Source organism: Siphateles boraxobius, unplaced genomic scaffold (assembly GCF_051911475.1).
Source record: "Siphateles boraxobius isolate OS27281-9 unplaced genomic scaffold, OSU_SipBor_1 22, whole genome shotgun sequence".
Taxonomy (NCBI): domain Eukaryota; kingdom Metazoa; phylum Chordata; class Actinopteri; order Cypriniformes; family Leuciscidae; genus Siphateles; species Siphateles boraxobius.
Window position 1 is genome coordinate 16469273 of NW_027508833.1, and position 23851 is coordinate 16493123.

The 23851-nt window shown below is 37.8% G+C and overlaps 2 protein-coding genes across 7 annotated transcripts in view; one reads left to right on the plus strand and one right to left on the minus strand.

Moving 5' to 3' along the window:
* LOC143746367 (gap junction epsilon-1 protein) lies at positions 1–4574 on the plus strand. Its single transcript, XM_077238186.1, has 3 exons — positions 1–39; positions 2919–3101; positions 4179–4574. The coding sequence occupies exons 1-3, from the start codon at positions 1–3 to the stop codon at positions 4572–4574; spliced, it is 618 nt and encodes a 205-aa protein (XP_077094301.1).
* A 787-nt stretch (positions 4575–5361) lies between these two features.
* The window catches only part of hivep2b (HIVEP zinc finger 2b), a 28310-nt gene continuing 9820 nt past the window's right edge, over positions 5362–23851 (minus strand). Inside the window, exons 2-11 of one of the 6 annotated variants that reach the window (XM_077238713.1) lie at positions 19721–19839; positions 18171–18257; positions 16480–16571; positions 12103–16325; positions 11861–12003; positions 11592–11767; positions 11419–11514; positions 10353–11056; positions 7563–8001; positions 5362–6952 (exon numbers count right to left, since the gene is read on the minus strand). In XM_077238713.1, coding sequence (XP_077094828.1) covers positions 7567–8001; positions 10353–11056; positions 11419–11514; positions 11592–11767; positions 11861–12003; positions 12103–16047 — 5499 coding nt within the window. In that variant the 5' untranslated portion in view covers positions 16048–16325; positions 16480–16571; positions 18171–18257; positions 19721–19839 and the 3' untranslated portion in view covers positions 5362–6952; positions 7563–7566. Of the gene's footprint in view, positions 8002–10352; positions 11057–11418; positions 11515–11591; positions 11768–11860; positions 12004–12102; positions 16326–16479; positions 16572–18170; positions 18258–18340; positions 18373–19720; positions 19840–23851 lie in introns of those variants that run through there. The other 5 variants (XM_077238714.1, XM_077238709.1, XM_077238712.1 and 2 more) reach the window with 5 other exon arrangements.

Here is a 23851-nt window from a genome sequence, read left to right on the forward strand (position 1 = left end):
ATGTCCTTAAACTACATCAAGAACTTCTACGAGGGATGCGTAAGTAAGACAGAATTAATGTGTGCTGGTGATGTTTTTATTTGCATTTTTCCTGATCATGTTTATTTATTTATTTTTTTTGTTGCAAAATCAACATTGATTATAACATCAAAATCCCTGCATTAATTATATTCCGTGTAAATGGGTGTTTTTAATTTATTGTAATAAATTAGTGTTAACCATGCCAACAGATTATGTGTGTGTGTGTTTGTGTGTGTGAATTTTGAGTAAACATTTGATTTCAGCAGTTTCTCAATTTTTGTACATATTTGTTTGAGGTCTTCTTTACTTTCAGAGTTACTTTGTATTGTAATTCAGTACAGCCACGTTTATATAGACACTTGTTTGATGAATCCAAACATAGTATTTACCAGAACGCTAAATAAAGTGTGTTTATATGTCACAAGCTTCAAAAGGGATAGTTAACCCAAAAATGAAAATTCTGTCATTAATTACTCACCCTCATGACGTTCCAAACCCGTAAGACTTTCGTCATCTTTGAAACACAAATGAAGATATTTTTAATGAAATCTGAGAGCGTTCTGTCCCTCCATTGAAAGCTACGCAAATACCACTTTGAAAAAGTTCATAAAGAGATCGTAAAACTAATCCATATGAATTAAATGGTTTAGTCCAAAATTTCTAAAGAGACTTTATCGCTTTATATGATGAACATATGAAATTTAGGCTTTTGTTCATATATAAACATTGATCAGCATACATAAACATTTCAACCGAACCTGCTTGATGCACAATAAGGCTGGAGCCGAAAACTCAGGCAGTCAGATGTTGTCTCACTGCTTTATGCAATGACAGGCAGCATTTGCTCACAAAGCTATGAAACAGTTTAATGAGGGAGCTTTTGTGAGCACTAAACAAATATTTACTACATTAGTAATTTCTCGAGAAATGACATCGGAAGTGGAAAACGCTGAAAAACGTGCATTTACACACAAACTGACCAACAACCGCAACTTTTAGACGCCATCTTTCTTTTTCTAGCTCAACTGTCTCCGAATGGAAAGCGCACATGATTGTGTGAAGTCAAAGGCAGGGAAGGACACATCTATGCTGCCTTCAAAAAGCCATCAGATGAAGGAGACAGGAAGTAAAGCTAACACTGGATTCCGACGTGCCCCGATGACTCCCTACTGTGGAATGCTTCCTCTGAAGGCAGCATTTTTCTGAAGCCCAAATGTGCTGCGTAACACGAGAATGAACCTCATTGGTTCTTGAGGAAGCTTAAACACGCTGCGTAACATGAGAAAGAACCTCATTGGTTCTTGAGGAAGCTAAAACGTGCTGATTAATATAAGAAAGAACCTCATCGGTTCTTGAGGAAGCTCAAACGTGCTGCGTAACATGAGAACAAACCTCACTGGTTCTTGAGGAAGCTCAAACATGCTGCGTAACATGAGAACGAACCTCATTGGTTTTTGAGGAAGCTTAAACACGCTGCGTAACATGAGAAAGAACCTCATTGGTTCTTGAGGAAGCTAAAACGTGCTGATTAATATAAGAAAGAACCTCATCGGTTCTTGAGGAAGCTCAAACATGCTGCGTAACATGAGAACGAACCTCATTGGTTTTTGAGGAAGTTCAAACGTGCTGCGTAACACGAGAATGAAACTCATTGGTTCATGCAGAAGCTCAAATGTGGTACGTGACACTAGAATGAACCTCATTGGTTGTTGTGGAAGCTCAAACATGATGCGTAACACAAGAATGAACCTCATTGGTTCTTGAGGAAGCTCGAACATGCTGCGTAACATGAGAACGAACCTCATTGGTTTTTGAGTAAGCTCAAACATGCTGCGTAACATGAGAACGAACCTCTTTGGTTTTTGAGGAAGCTCAAACATGCTGCGTAACATGAGAACGAACCTCATTGGTTTTTGAGGAAGCTCAAACGTGCTGCGTAACACGAGAATGAAACTCATTGGTTCATGCAGAAGCTCAAATGTGGTACGTGACACTAGAATGAACCTCATTGGTTGTTGTGGAAGCTCAAACATGATGCGTAACACAAGAATGAACCTCACTGGTTCTTGAGGAAGCTCGAACGTACTGCGTGACACGAAAATTATCCTCATTGGTTCTTGTTGAAGCTCAAACATGCTGCCGCTGCGTAACAGGAGAATGAACGTCATTGGTTCTTGCTGAAGTTCAAACGTGCTGCTTAACACGAGAATGAACCTCTTTGGTTCTTGCATAATCTCAAATGTGCTGCATAACATGAGAATGAATGTCATTGGTTCTTGCTGAAGCTCAAACGTGCTGCGTAACACGAGAATGAACATCATTGGTTCTTGTGGAAGCTCAAACATGATGCGTAACACGAAAATGAACGTCATTGGTTCTTACAAAAGCTCAAACATGCTGCGTAACTTGAGAATGAACGTCATTGGTTCTTGCTGAAGCTCAAACGTGCTGCGTGACACGAGAATGAATCTCATTGGTTCTTGTGGAAGCTCAAACGTGCTGCGTGACACGAGAATGAATCTCATTGGTTCTTGTGGAAGCTCAAACGTGATGCGTAACATGAAAATTAATCTCATTGGTTCTTACAGAATTGCAAACATGCTGTGTAAACGAGAGTGAACCTCATTGGTTCTTCAGGAAGCTTAAATGTGCTGCGTAACACGAGAATGGACTTCATTGGTTCTTACAGAAGCTCAAACATGCTGCATAACACATGAATGAACCTCATTGGTTCTTACAGAAGCTCAAACGTTCTGCGTCAACAACAGCATCAGCTCGTTCTGTGCGTCATTTCGTCATTCTACATCATTGCACATGCGCAAAATTTTCCATTAAACTGATTGTAATCAGAATACACTGGTCCATGTAAATGCACCTATACTGTTTTCATTTTGTAGCTCCGGCCTCCAACTGTGATTGGTCAATTCCACACCCTGTTTTTTGGCTCCGTCCGCATGTTCTTCCTGGGTGTTCTGGGATTTGCGGTTTATGGGAATGAGGCCCTTCACTTCAGCTGTGACCCCGAAAGAAGGGAGCTCAACCTCTTCTGTTACAATCAGTTCAGACCTGTAACACCCCAGGTAAAGTTTAAAGGTCATTTTTAAGGTAAAAATTAAAGTCTGAAGATGGAATGTATCTCATTGTTGTTTTTTTTCTCACAAGAACTGGATCTCAATTTTCAGTCAAAAGGTCCAGTTATAAAAAGTTTGAACAGTGTTCTCAGGACAACAGTATTTTACATAAATTTCAGGTGCAGTTTAAGTATTGTAATTGTATTATTCATTCTCTCTGTTGGCCCAAACTATTTGTAGGTTACCTTATCCATTTTTGTTTTTCATTACTTTTGTCCTGCATAATAATTTTTATTGTTTTATTTTATTTTAAACTAAATGCTAAAACGCCATTGAGACTGTGACAACATGCCCTGTTATTGGGGCATTTTATTTATTTATTTTGTACACTTCCAGTCAAAAGTCTGTAATAATTAATAGTTCATGTGATGACAAAGGTGAATTAATTGTGAAACCAGTTGTGCTTGGTTAATATTTTTGTGTAAATGTGATACACTACCATTTAAAAGTTTGGGCTACGTAAAATAAAAAAATAAAAGAAACAAAGAAAGAAAATAATAATTTTATTAAGCAAGGACGCATTAAATCAATGAAAAGTGACAGTAAACACATTTATAATTTTACAAAAAATATATATATTTCAAGTAAATGCTGTTCTTTTGATTTTTCTATTTATCAAAGCATCCTAAAAAATGTATATTTATTTATTATTTACTACCATGTATTTATTTATTTGTTGCAGTCAAGAATTTAAGCTTAAAAAATAGAAATATTCATTGGAGAAAATGTGACAACTAGCCCCAATCTATGCATCATCACACTGTAAAAAAAATTGTGTCATTTTAACTGTAAAATATTGTAAAAACACTACAGAAAAATAACTGTTACTAGGTTAACAGTAAGTTTTATAATGTGAAATGTCCAGGTTGTTTGGTAAATATGTTTACATTTTTACTGTATTTTTTACAGAATCATTCCGACAACCACAGCTGGCAGGATTGTTTTGAAAAAACAATTGGATTTTTTTTTTTTACAGTGCAATTAAGTTATTGTTGTTTTTTTTGTTTTTTTTGTTTTTTGCTGCAGGTGTTTTGGGCCCTTCAGCTAGTGACGGTTCTTGTTCCAGGGGCCGTGTTTCATCTCTATGCCGCGTATAAAAACATAGATCAAGAGGATATTCTGGACCAACCAACATATACTGTGTTCTACATCATTTCTGTACTGTTACGAATCGTCCTGGAGATGGCAGCATTCTGGCTCCAGATTCGACTCTTTGGATTCCTAGTTCATTCGCTGTACTTCTGTGATGCCAGTTCACTAGAGAAGACATTAATCTTCACCAAGTGTATGGTACCAGAACACTTTGAAAAGACTATCTTCCTCAGTGCAATGTACATTTTCACCATTATCACCCTGATTCTGTGTATGGCTGAGATTTTTGAAATCCTCTGCAGAAGGTTGGGCTATTTAACAAATCAATGACAATCGTAAACTTGAAAATAACAGACAAAAGAATGCAAATGTAAAAGATAATTTTCACATCATCAAACTGCATGATTGCATGGCATCCATCCAGGTGTTTACATTATTCTCTATCTCACTGTGAATAAAACACTGTGAGAGGCAGTATAATTGTTTGTAAATATTTTGCACTATAATAATCTTCTCATTTTACATATTCTCTAACATAATCACTGTGTAATGCTGACTGTTGTATGCTGATTGTATTATGTATTATTGTAGATGTATGTTTCATTGCAAACATTAAATCTCATTAATCTCTCATGACCACATATGGAGTCTTAAATTCTTTAGAAAATTCCCACTTAAAATTTTTACTGTAATTAATATATAATTTGTAATGAAAAAAAGTTAACATTAGTTATCATTAGTTAACATAAGCTAATAATGAACAATACTTATGCAGCATTTATTATTGTTAGTTTTTGTTGATTTAAAAATTTAAGATTACATTGTTAAAACCAAAAGTTATAATTGTACAAAGAGGAATTAATGCTGTAATAAATGTGTTCATGTAGGTGAATGTTATTGTTCATGTAGGTGAATATTAACAAATGAGACCTTGTTGTAAAGATTTACCAAACAAAATAATGCAAAAGGAGCATATGGTAAGGTGCTAAATATGGTAAAGAAGCAAAAACTTATTCTGAAACTTAAATTAGAGATGAAATTACATTTCCTTATTAATCAGATTTTTTATTACAGTTAATACGAATATTGCATTTTGAGGTAAGAACATCGTCAACAATTTTTTATGATAGAACTTTAATTTTTTTTATTTTTTTTTCTAAAGGACATCTTGTAATCAGAGTAAAACAAAAACAAACATTTAAATAATAAGAAATCAGCTGCCTTTATGGGCAAAACAAAAGAAACATTCATAAACTTCTATAAACGATGACCATGTACCAGTCCAAAGATAAATAACAGTTATAACTTCTAAAATGCCATAAACTGAAACTAGATACCTCAAAATCTTTAATATGTAATACTGTAAACATGACATGAAAGTTCCTTCAGTATAAACTCAGTTTAAATTTACCATCTCAGTTTAAATTTACCATCTCAGCATTTTTAAATACTCAGAATATTAAAATAAATACCATAAACTGACTGCTACTTCATATGATATCAATATGTTTAATATGAGATAGCACTTATACCTTCTTAAAGACATTTAAAATGACTTAGGTTAAAATTTCATACATTCAAACAGTCAGACAGTTTCACCAGACAAACCCATTCATCTATTGACAAGAAAAACCTGAAAAAAGCAACTATCCCTTCAAATAGACCATTTCATTTTTGTTTACTTCTACACAAGACACTCTTCAAAAGTAATTACAGTACATGATAGTGTGTGTGTGTGTGTGTGTGTGTGTGTGTGTGTGTGTGTGTGTGTGTGTGTGTGTGTGTGTGTGTGTGTGTGTGTGTGTGTGTGTGTGTGTGTGTGTGTGTGTGTGTGTGTGTGTGTGTGTGTGTGTGTGTGTGTGTGTGTGTGTGTGTGTGTGTGTGTGTGTGTGTGTGTGTGTGTGTTTGTTTGTTTGTAAATATGCACGTGTGTATAAACATGTAAATATGTGTGCATGTACTGTATGTGCACATATAATTGACTTAACAGTGACTGGAATGTTGTGTCAAGATTAATTCAATGAAAAAAAATCTAAAATCTAAAATGATTCAAAAGAGCTCCAATATTGATGACATGGCATTCAGTCTATCAGCTACATAGAAAGTGCTTCAAATAGTCATATTAATGGACAATACTTACCACTTTTTATATAATAATATGCAGATCTATATTAAAAATGCCTTGTAATGACATTTCTTTGCTTAAGTGCAGAAAAATCTAAAGGTTAAAGGAAACGAGGTATGATACATTTAGAAAAATACTATACGGTGGAGAAGGTTTAAACAAAAGGGCTTTTTAAAGAATTTATCATCAACACTTTTAGGTTCATAATCTTGAATGCACATAATGCAGTTAAGTTATAAAGGTGCCAGCAAAAATATACAACAGCATACAAGGCAATGTCATAGCACAGCTTAATGCAATATGCAAACTTTAACATACTGTACGTAATAAGTGCAATCTCAAAAAGCAACCACAATATCTCATATTAGTTAACCTTAATGACCACCACTATTGTTAAGTGCATAAATAGGGTACATCGAATGACTTTCTCTCTTTGAGGGATATCCAAACATCTTCTTAAAAGGCACAAGCAGAAGTCAATGAAGACGATGTCAGTTAGAAATGCGATTAGTGCTTTGTATTATACTTGGGACTTGATGCACTTCCTGTAGGAATTGTTTAAATTGTCCTGTGAGATGCAGATCTGCAATTTAAATAGTTTTCATGAAATACTGATCTATTTTTTTTTTTTTGCACGTATTGTTGTAAATTTGAAGCTTATACACAATTATAGTTAAAATTGGTATGGCAGGTATAGAGTATATGGCTGGTGCATTGAAATGAATGAAAATGCGAGATGTTGTGCATATTTTTTGTTTCTGCCCACGTTACCAAAACTCCAAATACACTTTGTCAGACTCCAAGGCCAAAAACACACTCTACACAAGTTTGATTTTGTGCATTTTTACCTTCTGAAATGTATCAGACTGCAATGTATAATGCTGCAAGGGGGAGTCATTGTTCTCTTTCAGGTCAACTATTGAGAATTTATCTGAGAAAGTTGGTTAAAGTTTGTTAAACGTGGCTTGTTTACAGCAGCTACCTGAATAATAACACATCCAGTTTAATGGCACAGACACTTAAAGGTAACTCTATCGCCCATTGAGTACAGAAGAACCGCCAGTGCAACACAAGAAAGCATGTAAGGTATGTTCAACACAACCATTCACTTGGTTTGAATACTTGCATAAAGTATGTTTCTGGTCTGAGCTTGGATTTAGTTTTACTTTTGAATGTGATTATACAATGCTTACAAAATCAGCTTTTAGGTGGTCTATCGGCAGCATCTTCAGATGTGATTCTGAGGGATGCAATAGCTTTTGCACAGATATGGATGCTCTCCTCCTTTTTATCATCTTTGCTATAAAGGCCAGTGGAAGAGGTTGCTATTTCTCCACTGTAGGCAACTCCAGGATCTAGGACAAGGGCTGAGGTCCGGTCTGAACTAGCCGTTTCTAATATTTTCCCCTGTGGAATTGATGGGAGCGTATTTCTCTCCCCAGCAGCACCAGATATGGAGGTGGATGGCATTCTTATCCCCCCAATAGGGATCATCGGAACAGGTGTTGGCACCTGTCCTTGAGAGTGCAAAGGCAAATGGCTGAAGATGTCTGGCAACAGGGTTGTGGACAGATCCCTACTGCTGCATAGGCCAACAGGAACATACAGATTCTGAGGAGTATCCCCTTGATCCTGGAAAAGAAGGGGGGAGGGGGAGGGGGGTTAGAACTAGGGCTGCAGCTATCGATTCTTCTTGTAATCGATTAATCTAGCACTTAATCGATCGATTAATCGAGTAATCGGATAATTTTGTGTGTGTTTTTAAACAACTAAAACAAATAATGCATAACGAAAATGATGTGGCTGTAAAATGGTCAAGCATTTGGCTTTTATTTCTCAAAATACAAACAAAAAAAACGTATTCCAACTCCAACATTTGGCTCCAAAACTAGGCCTATTTATTGCAATTTTTACCCATTTAGTATAAGTGCCAACAATGTTCTATGCTCAATTACTTTGGTAGCCAATTAAAATGTCTTCCCCAAAAGTACGATTGGATTTGGAGAAGCAGGCTGGGGAATTTCATTTTTTGTTGTTGTCTGTAACTATTTGGAAGACGTGACATACAAACAGGGTCTCGCAAAGACTGCAATACAATATGTGTTCCTCTATCACGTCGCGGTGTATACAGTGAATGCATGCTGAAATTATTGTTGCGTGGCTACATGAAAGTTTAAGCATATGTGATGCATTGCCGCAATTGATCTGACTGGCGCGTGAGAGAGACGAGGGTGCATGTGTGTGTGTGTATGCGTGTGTGTGTGTGTGTAAGTGAAGGGGTTCACACACCGAACGCAACTTTAATTATTTGCGCGAGTAGATTAGGCTACATACAAAGTCAGTGCAAAGACGCGAATGACGCGAACGTCTTCCGCGCACGTTGAAAAATTTTAACTCGAGCGAATGTTTAAGCGTCTAACTAGACGCGATAGACGCGTATTTGACGCTCTATTCGCGTTCGGTGTGAACAAACCATTAGGTTATGTTTCAGTGACGCTTGGTTAGAGCATGGAGTGGATGTTTTCGGTTCAGATTCTGAATCATTGAAGTCGTACTGTTGTGGTATGCCAGGTCTACTTCGCAGTAGACACATTGCACCTTGTTCTCTTCCTTTTTAAGTATGTAAGGATCCCAAACTTTTGACATTCTCTGCCGTTTATGGACATCTTTACCCTCCGCCATCGTGCCAAATAAATTCAAAATGTATCACGCGCTATAGTATAGATCCGCGTATAGTGAATTACATTTTACATAGTAATTTAACGAGGCTTGAATCGAGGCAGAGTTTTTGCCTCGAGGAATTTTTGTAATCGAGTAACTCGAGTAACTCGAGGAATCGTTTCAGCCCTAGTAAGAACATTGTTCATGGTGCTGACCAGTTCATTCAGGTCTGTAAGCTATTTTCAGAAAATGAAATACAGGCATCAGACTTGGAGTAGTTTTGGTATGAAAATTTGCGTGTGACCGATGACTGGATTAAACGCAGTTAATCTAATTTGAACGCGGTGTGTTGTATGCAGTAGCCCAATTAGGTTTAATTTTCGTTTGTGTTTCCTGAGTTTTTCTTCTAATGATTGTTGGCCTCTATAAATAGATATTTATCCTATTTATAGGATTCCACCTTTAAAAACCATGATAGATAGCATGTTTTTTTGTTAGTTAGTTGGAGAGTGATCACCACCCATTGTATTTATTTTTTATTTAGTCAGCGTAGTTTATTTAAGGCTGCGTACGCTGAAGATTTCGGGTTTGTTTCTGCATTTTTCTTTTGGTAGGTAGTTTTAGAAGTTTGGGTTAAATATTTATGGGAGTTATGTTTTGATTTCATTGATTTAGCGACACTTTCTTTCACTGTTTTTCTGATTATTCGTTTTTCTTTTACATTTATAATGTGTTTTTGAAACATCTTTATACCTTGTCAATTTCAACGTTAATTCTGCTCTTCCTGGTTGTTTCTGCTACTCGCACACATGGCAACAGTATCTCACGTAAATGTTGCGTAATCATCCCCTTTACATCTTTAAGAACGTAACAATCTTCATGCATCTTTCAATCTACACAAAGGCAGCTCATTGGGACAATGGCTGTCAAAAAGGACCAAAAATTTGTATTGGTTTCCCATATCTGTTTTAGAGAAAAACATAACTGCATAAGAGTTAGGAACGACATGAGGGTCAGTGAACAATGACTGAATCAAAATGTTTTGGGTGAACTGTGCCTTTAAGGCTGAAAACTGTAGAAATGCTACATTACAAAAACAGTTAAGAGGTGTACTCAATGGTTTTTAGACCTAAAAATATTAGTTAACAGCTATACAAATTATAAGGTACATTTTATTATTTTACAAATTAGAAGGTACACTTGTAAGATCATGGGTTCAATTCCCAGGGAAAGCAAGAACTGTTAAAAATGTGTACCTTGAATGCAATACAAGTTAATTTGGATAAAAGTGTCTGCCAAAATGCGTAAATGTAAAAGCATACCATTCCTACGTCTGAGTGCATTCCGGTGATTGGTCTAAGGGGAGAAGCTTGAAATCTCACACTCCTTCCCGGATCCATGAGGGTCCTATGCTGATAAGACCCTCTCCTTGGAGACACGGCCCTGAGCACCCCTTTATGTCGACCCAGTGGAGACTGTGGTCGCTGCCCCGATGGGTCCGAACCTGTAGGTCTTACAGGTGACAGCTGCCGGATGGTTGAAAAGTCCCCTCTGATGCTCAGATCTCTCCTTGGAGAAATGGCCCTTAAAGGAGACGAATCCCGGCATGACATCAGGTGACGTTGTGGCGAGAGATCTCCTCTTGGGGATATGTACCTCTGACGAGGTGAATCCCAACAAGGTGATAGCAGCTGAGGTGGGCAAGACTCAAAGGAGCTGCTTGACTGCTCAAAGGTCAGATCATCCTCAATATTCTGAGAAGAAACTTCAAGCTGTTCCTTCAGTAGATTGCGGCTTGGGTCAAAGTGTTTAGGGACGCAAGCGGACAGACATGGCTTGTTGACTGCATAGGACTGTGGACTTGTGCTTCTGGACAGAGTTTTTGGAGTAGAATCACCATCACATTCATCATCTTCATCATCGTCTGGTTCATCGTCATCGACACCATCAGAGTCTTCCACATCTGAGAACTGATGTTTAATATTCGTTTCCAATGACATTATGCCAGAGGACTTCTGGGTGTCATCTACACAAGCAGCAAGAGCATAAAATGAAAAAGAATTCTGACATATAGGGGTGTTCATAATTAGTATCATGTTAAGGCCCTTATAAGAATACAGATTTGGAGATTTGCTACTGAAAGCTAGCAACTATTCTACAGAAAAATTAACTAAGCTAGCCTTTACAAATGCATGAAAAAGTAGTTTTCTACAGTGAAGCTATAGTATTGTCAACGAGAACCGACTACTTATTAAAAAAAACAAATTTCTACGGAAATGTTCCACATTTATAGCAATACTAACACCTTGCTACTAACAAATGCAGCTAAACTAAAAGCTTTGCTATTAGTGACACTACTGCACATCATTACTGAAGTAAAGTTCCTACCAGTATCCTCTGTATGGTCCATGGCTGTGGGTGAAACTCCTAGTTCAAGGCATTTTTTCATGTGAGCTTTTGACTTCATATGCTTGGTGAGATTCCCTGAAAAAAAGACAGGGGTTATTTTTCTATTCCAAACTTTTGCAGTCATCCTTGAATAAGAACATGGTAAAACCAACCTTTAGTTTTAAAAGCAAAGTTGCAGCACTTGCACATATAGGGTCTCACATCCGTGTGCGTTCGAATGTGTTTCTTGAGCATGCTTGGCTTCTTACAACGAATGCCACACTCTTCACATATATACTTTCCCCGACCACGACCCCTCACATACACATATTCCTCATTGGACTTGTACCTGATAAACAATCACAAAAAGAGGACACTTTCGTTAGGGGGCATTTCTAAAGTCACGCACCAACATTAGCATTATCAAAGTACATATCCATACCCTCCTTCAAAAATCTTCACACGGACTGGTTCTATTTGCCGTATAGTAGATGCAACATCCTCTCGTAAAGATTTGCACCTCTGGCTTATGTCTCTTATCCTCACGTCCTGTTTTGTATCTTCCTCTCTGTAGTCCGGAGTTACCTGCAATACCACAGAAGACAAATATCGGAAAATCGTAAAGTTAAATATACCATAGTAGCAAGTGGCAAATCAGCAAAAAATCAACAACAGGCAACATACTTGTTCTTGCTTCGGTCTCCAGGGGGTGGAGGTCACAAGTACTTCAGGCTGATGTATGGTAGCGATTGAATAAATAGTATTCTGCCTCCCCTGTTTGGATCGGAGAAGAGCAAGAACCATCCCAGTGCTAAGATCGGGTGGGTTAGGGTTATGGCATCTCACAAGCCATGAGGCATACTCAGAGAAATGTGCAACTGTTTGGGTGCTATTTGGCTTAGTGGAGTTGAGATAGCACCAGCTCACACAAGTAGTAGTGTGAAGACCTGGAAACTTGGAGAACAGTAAAGTACCAGTGATTGCAGAGGGCATTGCAGCTATTCCAGAACGATAACTAGCCATTGTGTGTTCAGGTGTTGGTTTACGCTCCATCAGAGCAGTGTCTTGAGGAATTATGGCAGAAGACTGTAACTTTGGATTGCTGTATAAGTCTTGGCTGGCCTCATCCATATCTACTACATCAGTGGGCTCACACAGCTCTGGGGTGCTTCCTGATTTGAAACCTTTCTTGGGACTTTCTTTTTCACATTCAAGATTTCCTAACTCGACAGCACTAAGCTCTTCAACAATCTGGCCATAAATGTTCTCATCTTTGACTCGTTTTTGCTGTTTCGCTTCAATAAAGAGTTCACTGCTACTTGCAGGTGAGAGCATGCGCTTGTTTGCTCCACCACTGGGGGCCTCTGTAGTAGAGATGGTTTTGGAGGTTAATGATAGAGGTATGCCTGTATTAAGCTTTGCTGGTGATGCCTGTGAGCTTTGCAGTAGTCGCCTTGGGTGCCCTGACACTGGAGATAGATCACAACCTAGGATATTTTGGGGCAGGACAATAGCAAGACTTTGACAGGAGGAAGTTTTGTGTTCTATGCACGATATAGGATTGTTTGTTTGAGAATCCAGAATATGAGATATGCTAGTGTACGTTATGTTTCCGTAAGATGGTACTTGCATCTGAATTCTGACTGGAACTAACAAGCTGGATGTGCTTTGACTTGATAATGCTTGGTGACCGTGTGAAAGCACTGCTATCGTTGACAAAACATTGCCTAAACTCTGAGAACAATCTTCCTGGGGTTTTCTTAAGTTAATATAAGATTCAAATGCATTGGATTCTTCAGGTTCTTTCTTAATTAGAAGCATTCTGCTATCCATGTCTTGAACATTGCAAACATTTGTTTTAACATACTGAGATGAAGCTTGCACTGGGCTATATTGTTTGTGTTGTGGAAATGGACAACCAGAAATCAAAGAGTACCTCGTTTTCTCAATGGATTCCTCAGGTGTAAATGGTTTGTTTGGTGGGGTTGTTCTCTTGCTCATTTCATCTGAGACTGTAGCACCTTGCATCTCGGGTTCACCACTTAATGATGCCTGCCTAACCAAGAAGGCCCTTCTACGCTCTTTAACTTCATAAGATGAAGATGAAGGAGAAAGACTGCCATAATCAAAAGACTTGCTTCGAAATTCTGGAACCTCTGAGGGTAATTTATAGGGTGACTGCTCTGAAGCAGAACGTCTCATCTCTCTGTGATGACTTTGTGAACCACCTGGCACAGATAAGAACTCCAAAGGCTTATTAAACTCATCTGGGTTGGCTTGGGACACAAGGGTAAGGGTTTCCTCTCTGTCAAGGGACTGGGAAAAACTTGAGCTGTGAGATAAATTGCTATCTTGACTCGGGCTTCTTGAGAGACTTGTGCAAGCAGATTCAAAACTAGATTCTCCAGAAGAACATTCCAACTCTGCTAATCTCAAGCGTTTCTTTTTGGGTGGTAGTTTTTCCATTGGAAACTGTGACAGGGTTTCACTCCTCTGTGGCCACTGGAACTCTTCAGTGTGTTTTTCCTTCTGCTTGACCCCTACATCCTGAACTTTTTCCGGTCTGTCAGGCTCCACAGTTACTCTAATTTCTGGAACTTGGATACTGGGCTGAGATGGTGGCTGTTTAGGCATGTGAAGTTTCTGGTGTAAAAAACTGCTGCTTCCCCATTGCCAGTCTACTCCTTCTGTTCTGTGACCCTCCATGCTATGCTCCTTTTCGATGAATTTGTAAGTGCCAATTTTATCTAAGGGATGTGATCTAACATCGCTTGATTTTTCTGACGAGTTTAGTCTGTTTAATGAATTTGTGTGCTGAATGACAGAGATAACATTACTCCCAGCCCTTTTCTCAGTGTCAGAAAAGGCAGTGTCTAAAGTAGTTTGCTTTGTTTCAGGTTCCTCAGAGTGTCCAGAAGGATTGACTTGGATATGAAAGTCTTCTTCCTCCATGACATTTTTGTCTTTTCTTCGTTTCCTTGTAGAATTTTCAGATAAGTAGCTTGGAGATATGGAACACAGATCAGCTTCCTGACAGTTTTCTGCACCCATTTTAGAATCATCTATGCTGTGAATTTTCAAGTCTGATTTTAAGCTACAAGCCAGATGAGCGTAGCAGTCTGATTCTGTATGTCCTTCGTTAGCAGAGTGTTCAAACGCAGCTTGCCGCATTAGTCTTCTCATACCCATTGCACCCCTGTAGGTGACATCAGCACCTGTCAATCTTTCATCAAATGAATTACTGCTTCTTAGCCCTTCTGGTGCATTTAGATTAGAATTAGAGGATGTTGGAAGAGAATTACTGCGCAAGAATACACTACTCTCTGATACCGTTTCCGGAAAGTCAGAGCTAGGGTTTTGACATTCTTGGTAATCTTCCTCTTGGAAGGACTCTGAATCAATTTTTATTGATCGAACTAGGTCTTTTTTGCTTCTGTGAATGGAGGAGTCTGTGTCACCAGGGATCATACCTTTGTTCAATGTAATCATGAAGCTAGATGTGGCTTCATTTATCTCTGTCATGCATGTTTGTACGGTGATTGATTGCTTTGGCCTAGTCGTTGGTCTATAACATTTCCCAAACATAATTTCTTGATACGATTTGGCATTCGCGCTCGACTGGTTGAACTGTTGCTCTGCACTCTCAGAACGTGAGAAGTATCCTGAATCAGTGCTGCCTTTACTGTATGAACTGGGCAGGGAAAGAGACTGATCAGAGTCTTGACTTTTCTTCTCTGAAAGCCGAAGTGCCAGTCTTTGCTTGATGGAGGAGAATTCAATCATTTGGTCCACCTGAGCAATAGCCGCAGGTGCCGCCATTTCCCGGAACTGCCATAAAGATACTTTTCCTGATGACCCTGTTTCCTTTTTGACTGAAGTCTGAGCAGAGCACATGATTTCCCTTTTTGCCTGTTTCCCTCCTTTGCCGTGCACAAAACCCTCTGTGTCCTTTATATGGCTTGCTGTATCCAAGGACAAGTCCTCCACATCTTCTTCATCGGTGTCACTGCTCTGCTCAGCATCAAAACGCATCTCGCCCTCTGCCACAGTTAACTCGTCATCCATATGCTTGCTATCTTGTTCTGAAAATGAAGCCAATCCTGCTTTCACTGCATGGGTGTGAGATTTTCTGTGTTTGTAGAGGTTGCTCTTAGTTTTAAATGAGAAACCGCAAGGAATGCACGGATACGGTCGTTCACCAGTATGAGAACGGATGTGCTTCTTTAGTACACTGGGTTTGGCACAAGCTCTCCCACAATACTGGCATACATACTTCCCAGTCTTAACAGACTTCTGCTCCTTTTTGTGAAGGTCCTCTGACAGCAGCTCATATTCCGACTGAAGATATCGTTTGTTTGGGAGAGGAACGTTCTTCCTCCTGAGCTGGATTTGACACTGTTCTCTAGATTTTGAGGTAAGAATATTTCCTGAAGCAAGGACCTGTGACTCCATACCACGAGATGGACTTACAGCTGGGATCTGGGGTTGCTCCACAAGTCTTATTTTGTCCTCTGAGCCAGAGGATTGGCCTCTTTGGGTCATCTTAGATGGCAAGTGTTTTTCGTCATCTTTGAAACTTATAATCTGTTTGGAACGTTCCGCTTCACCTGAGGTTTTAGTAGCCTCCATTATAAGGATTTACTAACTACAGTTGCTACATTGCCCTTGGTTTTGTGACAACGAACATCTTCTGGCGTCGATTAAAGTTTCTCACTTAACTTGGAAGTTTAATCCTTCAGTGCTTTAAACAGCTACTTATGATTGTACAGCAGTCAGTCCACCAGCATCATTTTCAAAAATGATGAAATAATCCTTTCCATATGTTCAAGCGCATAGTTCATTTAAGTTGTTTAAAAATGGACTCCATCTCTATTCACATTTAGGCCTGGGCACCACATCCAAATTGTCTGCAAACAGTAAAAAACATGTTATCAGTAAACAAATTAAAAACATTTCAATTACTGTATAGTGAAGTATAACTTGAGTAGTATAATGAAATGTTACTTATTCATGAAACAAGTACAAAGGCCATCTTCAAGCCAAAATGGACCATAAACTCACCCTGCCCTGAGTAGAGTGTTTCTGAAAGCAGTGTGCCAGCACCATCTCTGTGTCTTTCTGAGGTTTGTGATTGATGCGAAGGTTGTCTCAAACTGTAAGGTCAGGAATTCCTCCATTAGAGAATTGACCAAAACTACAAGTACAATAAGTACACGGCATGGATAATAAGGAGGTATAATCTCTATTTGGAATATTGTTGTTGCTATTCAAAGAAATCTAAAAAGAAATCAGGCTAATCCTGAAATATGAATTAATATCAATAACTCAATTATATACATTACTGTTAAAAAGTTTGGGGTCAGTAAATGTTTTTGAAAGAAATTAATTCTTTTATTCAGCAAAAATGCATTAGATTGACCCTTCACAGTAAAGACATTTACAGTAAAGACATTTACAAAAGATTTCTATTTTCTATTTCAAATAAAAGCTTTTGCAAATTGTTGATGTAAGGATGTATCCAAATACTCAAGATTCAGGGGAACAAATGTAATAGATCTACCATTGAAAAATCCCTGTTGATGCACTATTCTGAATATTAAGAAGAATGTGTCTACCTCAATATACAGTATGGTGGTTACGACCTGGTTTAATGACTGTGTACCTCATTAACCAAACGTATTTACATGTCAAGTACCCTGTAGAATGTCAAGAGAGTCTAAAGACTAGAAAATGTATCTTAATCTATTTTGCAACGCAAGACAAATTTCTGACCTAATTTCATTATATTAAAGGAAAAATTTTACTGCTCACATAAGTCAACAGGTAGTGCCACAATATGAACAGGATATAAAAACATAATATTGTAACTTATACCAGCTCTGCCTACACAATTTGAGAAGACGTGCAAATATAATTACCATCTGCATCCATCAGAGTGTGTATAATGAGGTTACATAAGGTTATCTGGTTCAAACCTCTTAATTAGGACGTTCAAACTCTAAAGCCATTAGAGAAGAAATATCAAGCTCTGCCAGGCTATAAAACCTAAAACCGAACTTTGACATGGTCTACAATGAAGTCAAATGTTTCCCACGGGTCGAGTTAATATCTAAACAGCCTGTCTGTCTGATGATAGCGAGCAGAGAAGAGAGTGGATGTAGGAATGACAAAACACAGCGATCAGATGTGCTTTTTTCAAGGTCGATCTCAATCCTGCATTGTCCTCAACACATTGAAGGAGGAATACGGTGGATAAACCTGTCAGAGGCTAAATGCACTTTTAAAAACTGGGCTGACAAGTGTCAATGGTGTCACAGAATTCAATACTAAGACATGGATACTTTAAGTAAAACATAAAAACTCATCTGTAATAGTGAACATAATACAAGATCTTAGTTTGACCTTCATCATTTAGATGATCACACATGCATTTATGCATCAATACTACAACAACAACAACCAGAGGAACATATCAAAGCCAGAAGCGGGAAAATATAACCAGACTCCAGAGAATGCCATTACGTCATATCAGCCCCCCCCCCCCCCCCCCCCCCCCCATGGCATCACTACCCAGCGGAATGCCTGGCATCTCATGAAATACAGCTGTGTTGCATCTTAAAACTATAACAGGCACATAGAAGACCTTTTCGTACTTCAAAAAAGCAAAGCAGCCAGGGACCGACTTTGATGAGTCACCTGCTTTTGAGTGCCAGTAAGACATATAACACACTGATTGCCATCAACCTACAAACCTGGAGTCCAAATTCAGCCCTGTCCAATGTCTCCAGTCAAATGCAGATGTTCTCATAATTCCTGCTTCCCGTATTGCTGTACATCACCTTCAAAAAAAGACAAATGTGCCAGGAATAAGTCTCAACAGTCATCCATGTCTTGCTCAATAAGATTACATTAGAAGACCTACAGATGTAAGCGAGTCACCACAGAAAATACCTCACTGAGACGCGTATCCAGGAACAAAAATAGAAAAGGGACCCTGTGAAGGGTTATGCAACGGCCCACATTTGAGCCACTTTTGCATCAGCGCAAAGGAGAAGTGAATGGGAATGCTGCTGTCTTACTGCTTGTGAAAAGGGACAAGCAGAAAGGTTTTGAATAAAGCAAAACCTAAATTTCACTGAAATAAAAGATTCAAGCTGTGAATAAAGTTGCATACTCTTACTATTTCTTCAAAATAGAGTAACTATTGCAGACATGCTAAGAGTAGTATGATGTTATTCTATTCCAAACACATGGAACTGAAAGTCCTGATAGTTGCAAAGCCAGCTATCATTAGCCATGTAGCTCTTGAGTGTGATAAATGATCAGCAGAACCGTCTTAAAGTAAAAATCCTAACTGCCATTTGCTCTTTTAATATAAATGCTCCGGGTTTTATTTTACTTTATTTATTAATGCACATTATTTCAAAATCACATTTGCATTCATAATGTTTCATCAAAATGTAATAGTGCAACAGTGTCCATCAACATTTTCAGCTGCCTTGGTTCCGGAAGTATTTTTCTATTTTCCATTCAAGTATTCAAGTCAAGTCAAGTCACCTTCATTTATATAGAGCTTTTAACAATATGGACTGTTTCAAAGCAGCTTTACAGTGATAATAGGAAATTGAAGTAACAGAGATAAAGTTATAGTTAAATAAAGTTATTGTCCAGCTAAAGTTAGTTTTGATCGATTCACTTGCGTTGCAAAGATCATTAGTTATTAACTTAGGGGACGCTTACACGACACCGTTCTAACAGTCAACCCTTAACGTGCTCCGGTTACTCATTCGCACAAAAACAGTGCCTGGTGGCTCGAGAACGCAAACCTTGAAATAGGTTCCAAGGAGCAAGCCTTGAAGAAAATATTTATATATACTTTAAAAAAAATATATATATATTTTTATTTCTGCGCAAGCTTTAAAAACGCAAACCTATGAAAACGCTGATTGCGTGCACATGCGTACTACGTGTTTAGTCTATAGGTATGCGCGTTTATATAAATATGTGTGCTGGCATGTAGTCTTTCTTTACAAATTGACCTAACCAAATTACTTGTCTGGCCTTAAAAATGTATAATACTGAATTATTTATCGCTTCAAGGTAGCCATGTGAACCGAAACTATTTTGACAACGTTTTATCTGTACAGAGGTAAAGGGAAGGGAAGAGACTACATTTACATTTATTCATTTAGCTGACGCTTTTATCCAAAGCGACTTACAATTGCTATATATGTCAGAGGTCGCACGCCTCTGGAGCAACTAGGGGTTAAGTGTCTTGCTCAGGGACACATTGGTGTCTCACCATGGATTCGAACCCGGGTCTCTCACACCAAAGGCATGTGTCTTATCCACTGCACCATCACCACCCTGGATGGATGAAGGACCTGGATCCGGCCTGGATCCTGCGGACTGGAGTAAAACCTCGGGATAAACAGAGAGACTAATATTAGCGAAGATGCCATCCTTCTTATGATGTAACAAGTACATCAGGATTTATGGGGAGTGTTCCCGGTTCCAGCTGACCTAATCTATGCAGCCTAACATTGAATTATAGAAGATTATAATGTGTTATGTGTCTGCTAGGTCAAAGAGATGTGTTTTGAGTCTAGATTTGAACTGACAGAGTGTGTCAGCTTCCCGGAAAATATTAAGAAGACTATTCCAGAGTTTTGGTGCTAAACAGGAAAAGGATCTACTGCCAGCAGTCAGTCAGCAGATTTTGATATTCTAGGTATTATATACTGGCCGGAATTTTGAGATTGCAATAGACGTGAAGGACTATAATGCGTTAAGAGCTCGCTCAAGTACTGGGGAGCTAAACATTTAGTGCTTTGTAAGTAATCAGCAATATTTTAAAATGTATACGATGTTTAATAGGGAGCCAATGCATTGTTGACAGAACCGGGCTAATATGGCCATACTTCCTGGTTCTGGTAAGAACTCTAGCTACTGCGTTTTGGACCAGCTGTAGTTTATTTATTAAACGTGCAGGGCACCCACCCATAATAGCATTGCAATAATCTAGCCTTGATGTCATGAACGCATTAACTAATTGTTCCGCATTTGTCATTGAGAGCATATGATGTAATTTAGATATATTTTTAAGATGGAAGAATGCGGTTTTACAGATACTAGAAACGTGACTTTCAAATGAAAGATTGGTATCAAAGAGAACACCCAGGTTCCTAACCGATGACGAAGGTTTGACAGAGCAGCCATCAAGTGTTAGACAGTATTCTAGGTTATTACGTGAGGAAGTTTTTTGTCCAATAATTAGAATCTCTCATTTTTCAGAGGTAAGTAGTGGAAATTACTAGTCATCCAGTTTTTTATATCAGCTATGCATTCCGTTAATTCCGTTAATAATTCAGTTTCATCATGGCGTGAAGAAATATAGAGCTGATTATCATCAGCATAACAGTGAAAACTAAAGCCATGCTTCCTAATGATATCTCCCAAGGGTAGCATGTACAGAGTGAACAGCAATGGTCCTAGTACTGAGCCTTGTGGTACCCCATTTTGAACTTGTGATTGATAAGACATATCTTCATTTACTGATATACATATACAGTATATTATAGCCTACTTTCTTTAGTTGGACTTCAGCACTATTTCTGGAAAACTAAAATGAATCAAGTACAAAATTAGTTGACCCAATTTAGGAGATATAAGTATACTAATTTAGTATACCAAAAGTACAGTTGCAGGATATTTATATTTTTTAGTATAAATTTAGTATAAATTTCTTTGCCTTTGTCGCCATTGGCTTTTGGCTTGCTTAGTTGGGGACATTTGATTTTATATGTAATATTTTTACAACATTATTTTTCTGTTATCTCTGTAAAGCTGCTTTGAAACAATCTGTACTGTAAAAAATGCTATATAAATAAAGGTGACTTGACTTGACATGAATATGTAAATGTATTTGTAGTATACTTAGCATAAATAAATGTATTTCAATTACATTTTAGTGTATTTATTTTTTCACTAGGGTTGTCATTAAAAATCAATACCACTATGGAGAAAATTAATGGGACTTTTACTTTCGGAACTCCGCTGTTACACTCTAAATTGCTCCGGCTCTAAAACAACATCCCTTTTATGCTGACATCATGAATTCCTCTCAGTCACCATGACATCATGAATTTACTTTCAACCACCTAACTTTTTCAACACCGCTTTTTATCCAAACTCTTACAAAAGAAATCAAGTCGTGGAAGCAAATGTGGATATTTATTATATGACATTTTAATAAAATTTTAAGTAAACAAGTAACTGAAAGTAAGCCCTTGTTCAGGGTAGTAAATCCTCACTACGTCTCAATTGGCATTTAACCTTGACCTTTCAACACAATACAATTTACACAGCTAAAAATACTTGACCTGCCGTGACCATCATCTTAAGTTACAACGGGGGAAGACAACTGCTCTGCATTAGAGGAGCGGAGGGGGTCAGGATAACATGATACACTATAGATACCGTTAGTGAGTTGTAGTCTTAGTCTATTAAGTAACATTGTAGCCCGCCAGCATTACAAAAACAAGCAAGCATCCCCAATACTATTGCTTATACTCAGAGCTAGTGATTTGATCAAAGCCTTAGTATTGCATTTTGGTAAGCAACTCATTTTCACTCATGCGTTCTCCGGACATGAATGATTTCTCAAGAGTCTTGATAAAAAAATGATCAAAATTGAGCTTAAAAAATAACAAGTAGCCTATCTTTAAAAAAAAAAAATCTGACCCCACTGGCAGATTTTTTCTTGTTTTAAACTTAAACTCACTTCATTTTGATATGTTTTTTTCAGAAAACGTAACTTAATATCTTGTTATTTTGCTTCTTAAGTATAAGAATGTTTAGATATCTGTTCTGGAAAACAAGACAAATTACTGTGTAAGAAAATCAGAAATTATTGAAGTGTATAATTGTCATTTGTGAAGAAGAAGAAAAATTACAATAAAAACAACTACAGGGCAAACAAATCTCATAAACTTGCGTTGAAAAGGGGAACCGAGATTTGGCCAAGCAAGCAACCACCCACAATATACCTTAGCAACCACTATTAACATGCTCAAAACTCACTCAGAGCACTTTAGAAACAGCATAACAACATCCAAGCAATAGTGCAACAAATTCTGAATGGGCAACTACCACTCTATTCTTGTGCTATAATAATGCTTTTTTTTTTATGAGTTAGGAAAGCTGTGTTTACGTCCAGTTTATGTGAAGCATTAATAGTACAGAAGCAGTCCTGAACAACATTTTATTTATTTTCACAGAATGCAGTAATTCATCATTGTGACACGACCAGCCATTGGAGGAAGAACGTTTGCACACTATCAAATCACATGCAAATGTGCAGATTTCCGCTGGTCAGCAGACGCGTGTGGAAAAGCCGAGCAGGAGGACCCGCTGGGACAGACCATCATATTTATAGAGAGACGAGAGACTTGACCTTCAATGCTTGTGGAGGATCAGCCATTTCAGGATCAGGGCAGTTCCACAGTATACTTAATGAAGAATATATAAAGCTGCAGTGCCTTCTCTCTCTCTCTCTCTCTCTCTCTCTCTCTCTCTCTCTCTCTCTCTCTCTCTCTCTCTCTCTCTCTCTCTCTCTCTCTCTCTCTAAACAGTATATATACATATATATATATATATACAGTATATATATATATATATATATATATATATATATATATATATATATTCTTTTTTTTTTTTTTTTTTTTTTTTTTTTTTTTGCTGTGATGCAAAGTTAAATTGTCAGCATCATTAGTCCAGTCTACAGTGTCACATGATCCTTCGGAAAGCATGTTGAAGCAATGTTGAAGAGTTGTTATTTTGTCACAATAAAATCACTTTTGATCAATCAAATGCAACCTTGCTGAATGAAAGTATTTATTTTATTAAAGAAAAATCTTACTGACCTCAAACATTTGAACAGTAGCGTACATATATAAACACATATACAAACTCAGCTTTACAATACGTTCTCCCAGAAACATACATGTACAGTACATTTATTACAATGTCTTACTCTGCATGCCATGTTTACATATTATATTTTAATATTAATCGTTAACTGATTAATCATCGGTTTGATGATTGAACTTAAAGTGTGCCATAACAAAATGGCCTCGATCTGGAAATTATACTGTAAATGTCACTCACCACTCTTGTGTTGTACAGAAATGAGGAATGTTCCCATGGCAACAAAAACGGCTATTTTTGCTGCACTTCACGTTCTTTGTCTCACATAAGTGGATATTCAATAGGCTAACAGGCATCCTCAAGTAACCCTCGTGCACCTGTGACATCACATGCTCACTAAACCCCCTCACAGCACACAGAACAGATGAGAATCTGTAGAATCCATACATCGTTCACCAGGTAACCTAAAATGTGCTTGGATTGATATAAAGCACATTTTTAA

Excerpts from the sequence above, each read along its gene's own strand:
- LOC143746367 (XM_077238186.1), top strand. The coding sequence starts at position 1 with ATGTCCTTAAACTACATCAAGAACTTCTACGAGGGATGC. Across the intron at positions 40-2,918 it reads AGAACTTCTACGAGGGATGC|CTCCGGCCTCCAACTGTGAT; the intron begins GTAAGTAAGACA and ends TTCATTTTGTAG. Across the intron at positions 3,102-4,178 it reads TCAGACCTGTAACACCCCAG|GTGTTTTGGGCCCTTCAGCT; the intron begins GTAAAGTTTAAA and ends TTTTTGCTGCAG.